Source organism: Caloenas nicobarica, chromosome 4 (genome assembly GCF_036013445.1).
Source record: "Caloenas nicobarica isolate bCalNic1 chromosome 4, bCalNic1.hap1, whole genome shotgun sequence".
Taxonomy (NCBI): Eukaryota; Metazoa; Chordata; class Aves; order Columbiformes; family Columbidae; genus Caloenas; species Caloenas nicobarica.
Genome location: NC_088248.1, coordinates 24650693 through 24657782, shown reverse-complemented (window position 1 = coordinate 24657782; position 7090 = coordinate 24650693). Strand labels below are relative to the sequence as shown.

The 7090-nt window shown below is 53.4% G+C and overlaps 1 protein-coding gene across 2 annotated transcripts; it reads left to right on the top strand.

The window, feature by feature from the left end:
- The first annotated feature begins 2848 nt into the window (after nucleotides 1–2848).
- IBSP (integrin binding sialoprotein) lies at nucleotides 2849–6035 on the top strand. Of its 2 annotated transcripts, XM_065634767.1 has the most exons (7): nucleotides 2849–2902; nucleotides 2987–3037; nucleotides 3156–3227; nucleotides 3419–3472; nucleotides 3790–3801; nucleotides 5081–5179; nucleotides 5484–6035. In XM_065634767.1, exons 1-7 carry the CDS (start codon nucleotides 2849–2851, stop codon nucleotides 6033–6035), a joined length of 894 nt encoding a protein of 297 aa, XP_065490839.1. The 2 variants fall into 2 exon arrangements, with proteins under 2 accessions (XP_065490839.1, XP_065490838.1); XM_065634766.1 differs by lacking the exon at nucleotides 3790–3801 and having other exon boundaries at nucleotides 5078–5179; nucleotides 5478–6035.
- The last annotated feature ends 1055 nt before the right edge of the window (nucleotides 6036–7090 follow it).

Here is a 7090-nt window from a genome sequence, read left to right as displayed (position 1 = left end):
CCTGTGGCAGCACGGGGCCATCTCTGCCCCACGTGCCTCACATTGAGCCACCCAAGGGCAAGCCCTTCAACCACCCCAGCCCCATGTTTCTCGTGGTGCTGGTGTCTCTCTTTACCAGAAGCCACTGCGTCGGCATTGGAAAACTGCATCACTGAATTTTTTTTTTTTTTTTTCTTTGTGTGTGGGTTTTCCTGGCCTGAGGCGCTGGCTGAAAGCCATGGCCAGTTCCAGGCCTCCCTTGTAATTACAGATCTCCTTGCAGGGACACAGCAGGCTTTGAAGCCCATGGAGCAGGCGCAGCTGCACCCTGCAGCCCCAGGGTTTGTAAGTGGCCCAGCTTGCCACCAGGGCTACCAGACCCTTGAGGGGGCTGCAAGGGACCTCTCTGTCCCAAAATGCACGTGACATGCATGGCATTTTGTCAGCAGTTACCAGCTTCCCATGCTGTACCTGTTGATGAGCAAGAAGACAAAATAACAATGACAAAAATGCAGCTTTGTTTTTCTGGTCCTAACGTGGGAATTCGGTTCAGTGGGAATCCTTTGCTTCCCAACCAAATTCAGACCCAAACTGGGCTCCTCTGCATGTGGATGAGGGGCAACGGGCACAGACTGAAGCATCGGAGGTTCCATCTGAATATGAGGAAAAACTTCTTTCCTTTGAGGGTGCCGGAGCCCTGGAACAGGCTGCACAGAGAGGTTGTGGAGTCTCCTTCTCTGGAGACATTCAAAACCCGCCTGGACACATTCCTGTGCGATCTACTCTAGGTGACCCTGCTTTAGCAGGTGGGTTGGACTAGATGGTCTCCAGAGGTCCCTTCCAACCCCAGCCACTCTGTGATGCTGTGACATCCCAGCGGAGGTGGGTGCAAGGGGTCAGCTGTGGCACCCCCATGCCCCCACTCCCTGCCACAGGGTGCAGGGCAGGAGGGGTGACCCCCAGCCACCTGCACACATCGGTGGTCATGTCCTGCCACTGAGGTCCTCACTGAGCTTTGGGTGGCTGTGAGGGTAGATTGTTCATATTTTTGTTGCCCCAGGCAGTTATTTTGCTTTGCTGGGGATGTGTACAGAGCCATCAGGTTTCAGCTGAGGAATAAGTGGGTTTGGGGAGCAAGGTGCCTAGCTGGCCGCTACATGGCTCTATGTGGTTTGGTGGGTACGAGAAACACAGCAGCCATGCATTTTGTAGTGTCGCTATGGCAGAAATGGCTCTCAAAGAGGTTTGGTGACACCTGTATCTGAGTCCACTTTTCTTTCACAAGGCCCGTTTCACCCCTGCAGGCAGCCTGGAGAGGGACTTGTTCAGATTTACCCTTTTTTTGGCTAACAGCTCTGCCCAAGTGACCATGGAGCTGCGCCTTTGAGGTTGGTCTTTTTTGTCTTCTTGAAAAAACAGTGACAGAATTTCCCAAAAAGGGAGGTAGACACCCCCTGAGAACAGGTTTCCCAATATTTATTTTAATTTAAATGTAGAGTGTTATTATACCCTCTGGCCTCGCCACCGTTTCTCTGAGGCCAGACCCTCAATTAAGCGGTGCAGTGCAAACCTCCCCGGGTTTGGCAGTGGCACGGGGTGCTATGTTTGTGCACCAAATCTGCTGGCGTTGAAATTTGGGGGTTTTCTGGAGCACGCCGGCAGGCTGGCGTCACAGGGCGGTGACTGGCTTGGGGGGGGGTGCAAAAATAGACTTTATATCCCGGCAGGGCAGCAGCAGGAGGAAATCTGTGCCAGCTGACTCCACGGGTAGCCATCAGCACCGCAGCGGGTAAGCTTGCTGCTGCTTTTCCCAGCCAGGTTGTGCATTGCTGTCTGCATTTTGCAGGGTTTCGGGGGGCTTGGCTTGCTGGTGGAGCTGGATGCTGCTTTTAGCCCTTTCCTGGGTCTGTGGCTTTGTTAAACACTCAGGCTTCAGACAGCAAGGATGTGCATCCAGAGCCTGGCTGCGCAGCCAGGGGAACTTGCTTGTGGCCAGTTGTCTTCTTTGAGTTAAGGAAAGATGGAGAAACTTCAAGTACAGATAAATATAATGACAACTCGCCCCAAACCTCAGCATAGTTGATAGAGGATTTAGCCAGAGGGAAGGGTAAGAAAAAGGAAGGTCGGTGGCACTGGCTGAGGCCAGGGCATGCCAGGAGCATCCCCCTGAGGAGGGAGGCTTGAGGCACTGCGGGGAAGAGTCGGGTGCGCTCCTTGCTGCGGCAGGGATGGAGGGGGGCAGGCCAGGTTTTGGTGCTTAGGAGGTGCAGCTCGAACCTGCCCAGAGCCAAGCCTCCCCCAGATATGCCTATGGGGGCGGTCCTTGCTTTGCTGCCTTGCCACTGCTATTTTTTTCAATGCCAGACCACAGAAGCTGATTATGTTAATTTATTTGTTTGCTTATTTCTTTTTCCTTGATGTGGTGTAATTCCTAGGGGCACTGTCCCCTGGGCAGAGCCTGAGCAGGTTGCAGAGGTATGGGGCGATGACTACAGTGGGATGGTCGCATCTCGGGCAGGGTTTGGTTTTCCCCATTTGCTTGCAGGCGATGGGGAAGCAGGAGCAAGTTGTAATGCTCAGGGAAAGCAATTTGTCTGCTACCAGGTGAAACTTATTTTTCTGGTATTTTGTGGCTTCTTGCAAAACCAAGATGTATTCATAGAAATTGAGGCAGATCTGTCTAAAAAAAGAAGGACTTGGGTCTCCAAAGGAGTTGGGTGACCCCATCGAGAGGTGGCTGGAGGTCAGCTGCTCTTTTCCCTGCTTGCCTGTGCAGACACAAACACATGTACGGTTTGGGGTAGTGACGGCACTTTCGAACTGAAAAGCCAACCCTCGACGTGTTTTGCCATTCCTAGAAAAAGCAGCCATGAGGACTGCCCTGGTCTTCGTCTGCCTGGTGGGGATGGCGTGCGCCTTCTCGGTGAGTTGCCGGGTGGATTGAGGGGACCCCCCATCCCTTCACCAGGCTGTTGAGGGGTGTGCACCAACCCAGCCTTTTCCCCAGGTCAAGAGCTGGCTGCGGCGAGCCAAGTTGGATGACTCGGAAGAAAACGCGGTAGGGTATCACCCCTTGCACATACTTCCCACATGGTGCTGGCCTTGAGGGGGGACGTTTCAGTTACTTCTGTACCCAGGCCCTCAAATTGACGGGATTTACCCCTTTTCCCCCATAGGTGTTCAAGAACAGGCACCGGTATTACCTGTACAGGTATGCCTACCTGCACCCCCCGCAGCGACGGTACCAGGTGGGTGCTTCGGAGGGGTCAGTGGTGCTTTCACCACCTGCCAAACATAGAGATATCAGCCCAAATAGGACAGGGGGGCACGGTCTGCACCCGCCTGCCACTGGCCTGCGGGGCTGGGCTGAGACTGTCACACTCGTGACACTGATGGTGACCCACCAGCCTGGCTACAGCTTGGTTTTCCCTCTCCTCAGAACAGCGACTCCTCGGAGGAAGAGGGGGATGGCTCGGAGGAGGAGGATACAGGGGTGAGTACTCCTGCGGCCTTTCTCCCAGCAAACCAGAGAAAAAACAAATACGGGAATCCGGGAACTCGCTTTGGTTTTATAGTCACTGCTCATCAGCACTTGTGGCTGCTGACCGCCCACAGCCTTGCACTCTGGATGCAACTGGATTTCCTACCCTGGGTTTTATTTATTTTATTATTTTTTGTATTTTTTCCCTCCTTTTTGTTCTATTGTTAAAGAAGATGGGTGGAGGACACACCAAACCACCCTGAGACAAACTTTCCAGGTTTCCATTTTTGGTGGCTCAGAAAGGAGCAGGACGGGCCAAAGTGCAGAAGCAGGGAGGCTCAGTCCCAAGGCAAAAGGCCCTGTTAAGTTACCTCTTACCTTCTCCTCTCAGGGTGTTTTGACCCCACAGAGCTGATAAAATTGCCGTGGAAAATATAGTTATGCTCCGCACACGTGCGTGTGGAGTGACACAAACTCATGCTATATTGGGAAATGCACGTTTGTACCAGTCCAGCCCGTAACTCTGCTTCTGTCTGCTGGGTCAATATGAGGTTGGGCTCTGCTGCGTTTGCCAGAGTCACTCAGGTCCAAAATTAAGCGCCAGGGATTACAAAGGTCTCTTGTGCCTCAGCGGCCTGCAAACACTCGAAAATAATCCACTGGTCTCAGGCACACAGCTGCTTTGAGACTGGGATTCTGCATGCTTGGAAACCTGTGTTGTCAGGCCTATTCACATCTTTTGTCTTTTTTTAATTTAATGATTTTAATGCTAATTTGGAAGGCATTTTTTAATGCTGGTTTGGGAGTGTAAACCTGGGCGCCTGGTCTTAAAACTCCTTTTAGAGGCCCACCTGGGGCTGGGGTACAGCGTGCCAGGCACCTCCCTGCAATTTGCTCCTTGCTGCCTGTTGCTTTCCCATACCACTGTGATCACTGGGGATGATTGTGACTCGTGGGATGAGACAGCCAACGGGGGAATTTCATTCCCAAGGAAGACATCAAGCGACGTGCAGGAATGCAGTAGCCGTTTGTAGCTGCTGGATGAGGGGGAGAATCATTCCCATCAGCATGGCCAGCTGCATAGTGCAGTTTTGGGAGAAAAACAGCCTGGGGTTTTCACTAGCACCAGATGCACCAGTATTTCAAGCGTCTGAGTTGGTCCAAAATGCCAGGGCATGTGAGCAGCAGGGATTGCCCCAGGCAGGGGTGGCAGTGACCCTGTGTGTCCCCACCACAGTGGATGACAAGGTGCTGCTCCTCTTCCCAGGCTGCCCCACTGATTGCTCTGGGTTCTGCTTATATTTGGGTTAAATTAATTGTCTTTTTTAGCAGCACGGACTGTCGTGCACACCAATGAAAGATTGCCGCGTAGTTTCCAGGGCCAAGCGGTGCTGATGGCTTATTGCTGGGGTGGTTTGGGCTCGCACCTGGCTTTGAGCTGCCACACTGTCACCAGCTGTCTATACCCGGGGTGTAGTGGGTCTGGCATGTAGTGCCCCTGTGGCTTTCTCTGTTTATGGGAAATGGGGCGAAAACTTCAAAAGCAAACCTTTAAATGCTTTGTAAAGCTGTGCTCCCACTGCTGACCCCTGCCCCTTCCTATCCCTGTCCCTGCAGGAGCCGTCCCACGCTGGCACTGAGGTGGCTGGTCACCCTGCTGGAGCAGCCCCTGGGGACAGCCAAGGCGGGCTGGGAGGGGACATCACATCCCCCCAGCAGGTGCGGTTTGGGGGGCTGGAGGGGAGCACCTGTGGAGGGGGGAGCGTTCACTGCATGCCCGCTTCTACCTGTGGGATGCCCCACAGCCTATTTCTGTTTGGGGGTTTGCTGCACAATATGCCAAGCTCTGGGTAGTAACCTGGTTGGGGGGTTGGAAGGGGCAACCCACAAAGGCAGCCTTGCCATGTGAGCCACAGTAGGATGCTCAGCTGTGCTCACGCCTGCCCCTTGTTGCACAGCACCCAAAATCTGCAATCTCCTGACGTGCGCCTAATGCTGCATTATTTCCTCCCACCAGGGCAAGGGCTGCCAAGGGCCCCAGAAAGGGGGTAGGAACAGTGCTGTCGGCAAGGGGGAGGACTCCGAAAATGAAGACAGTGATGAGAATGAGGAGGAAGAAGAGGAGGAGGAAGAAGTAGCCGAGAATGAGAACAGCATCAATGGCACGAGCACCAACACCACCGAGGGGGCAGATGGACCTCACAACAATGGTACTGCAGTGGCTGAGGAGGAGGAGGAAGAGGAGGAGGAAGAAGAAGAGGAAGAGGAGGAGGAGGAGGAGGAAGAAACCGAAGCCACCACTGTTGCCAGCACCACCGTTGAAGAGGGGCTGTCCCAGGCCACTACCGTGGGAGACCAGGCACCCACAGATGCCACCACAGCTGGGGAGCAGTGGGAGTACGAGGTGACAGCTGGAGGCCATGGCCATGGGGACGAGGGCACCACTGATGGCAGCTATGGGGAGCAGGACGAGTACGCCCGTGGGGACAGCTACCGGACCTACGAGGACGAGTACGGCTACTACAAGGGGCACGGCTACGATGTGTATGGCCAGGATTACTACTACAACCAGTGAGCGGGCAGGGAGGTGGCCCCAGTGCTGCCCCCGACCTGCCCCATCCCACTCAGGAACGTGCACCTCGAGGCTCGCTGGAGGGGACACCGGGCAGCTCGCGGCATGCACCGGCTCTGTCCCAGGCTGCTTTTTTGTAACTCGCAAAGCGAAATTGAAATAAAGCAACTGAACTGAGTTCTGTTCGTAAGGAAGGGCTTACTGCTGAATTTGCTGGGGTCAGCGGGTGCAGCGTGGTGCTCGGTGGGCTGAGGGGCTGCAGGTGCTCATGCTCTTCGGACTGGGTTTAATCTTTTTATTCCAGCACAGATGCACACAAAAGGAGGGAGGAACAAAAAGGCTAACAAGGAAAGACTCTGTAGAGTCCCCTCTGAAAAATGGAAGGGCAGTTTTTTGGTCACTGCTGTGGAATTCTCCTGGAGGCTGAAGGGAGACCTTATCACTCTCTACAACTGCCTGAAAGGAGGTTGTAGCATGGAGGATGTTGAGCTCTTCTCGAAGTATTATAGCAAGTGATAGCATGAGAGGAAATGGCTTCAAGTTGTGCCAGATGAGGCTTAGATTGGATATTAGGAAAAATTTCTTCACAGAAAGGGTTGTCGGGCAATGGAACAGGCTGCCCAGGGAAGTGGTGGAGTCACCATCCCTGGAGGTGTTTAAAAGATGTGCAGGTGAGGTTCTTAGGGACATGGTTTAGTGCCTAATTTAGGTTAGCAGTTGGGCTTGATGGTCATGAAGGTCTTTTCCAAGCAAAATGATTCTATGGTTCTATGCATTACTCTTACATCTTATGCAAATCCAGTAGTGTCGATGTGAATTTGCCCTGTGTGGGTGAATGATAACTTCACCACGTCTTCCACTGCTTGATAGCATGCCTCCTGTGGCCTGACCACCCACTAGGCAATATTAATGAAGGTGAAGACATTAATTTCTCTTTCCATGCATCACCAGCTGTAGATGCACACCCCTGTAATGAGAGCTTTGTTTCTGCATCCCTGGGCCACACATGTGGGTCAGTCACCTCCAGATGTGTGTTTCGGACACTGGCACTGCAGGCC

What these genes read in the sequence shown, in the direction of transcription:
- IBSP (XM_065634767.1), top strand. Translation starts at nt 2,849, where the DNA reads ATGAGGACTGCCCTGGTCTTCGTCTGCCTGGTGGGGATGGCGTGCGCC. An exon ending in CCCCGCAGCGACGGTACCAG is followed by an intron (nt 3,228 to 3,418) that starts GTGGGTGCTTCG and finishes CCCTCTCCTCAG; the next exon opens with AACAGCGACTCCTCGGAGGA. An exon ending in ACATCACATCCCCCCAGCAG is followed by an intron (nt 5,180 to 5,483) that starts GTGCGGTTTGGG and finishes CACCAGGGCAAG; the next exon opens with GGCTGCCAAGGGCCCCAGAA.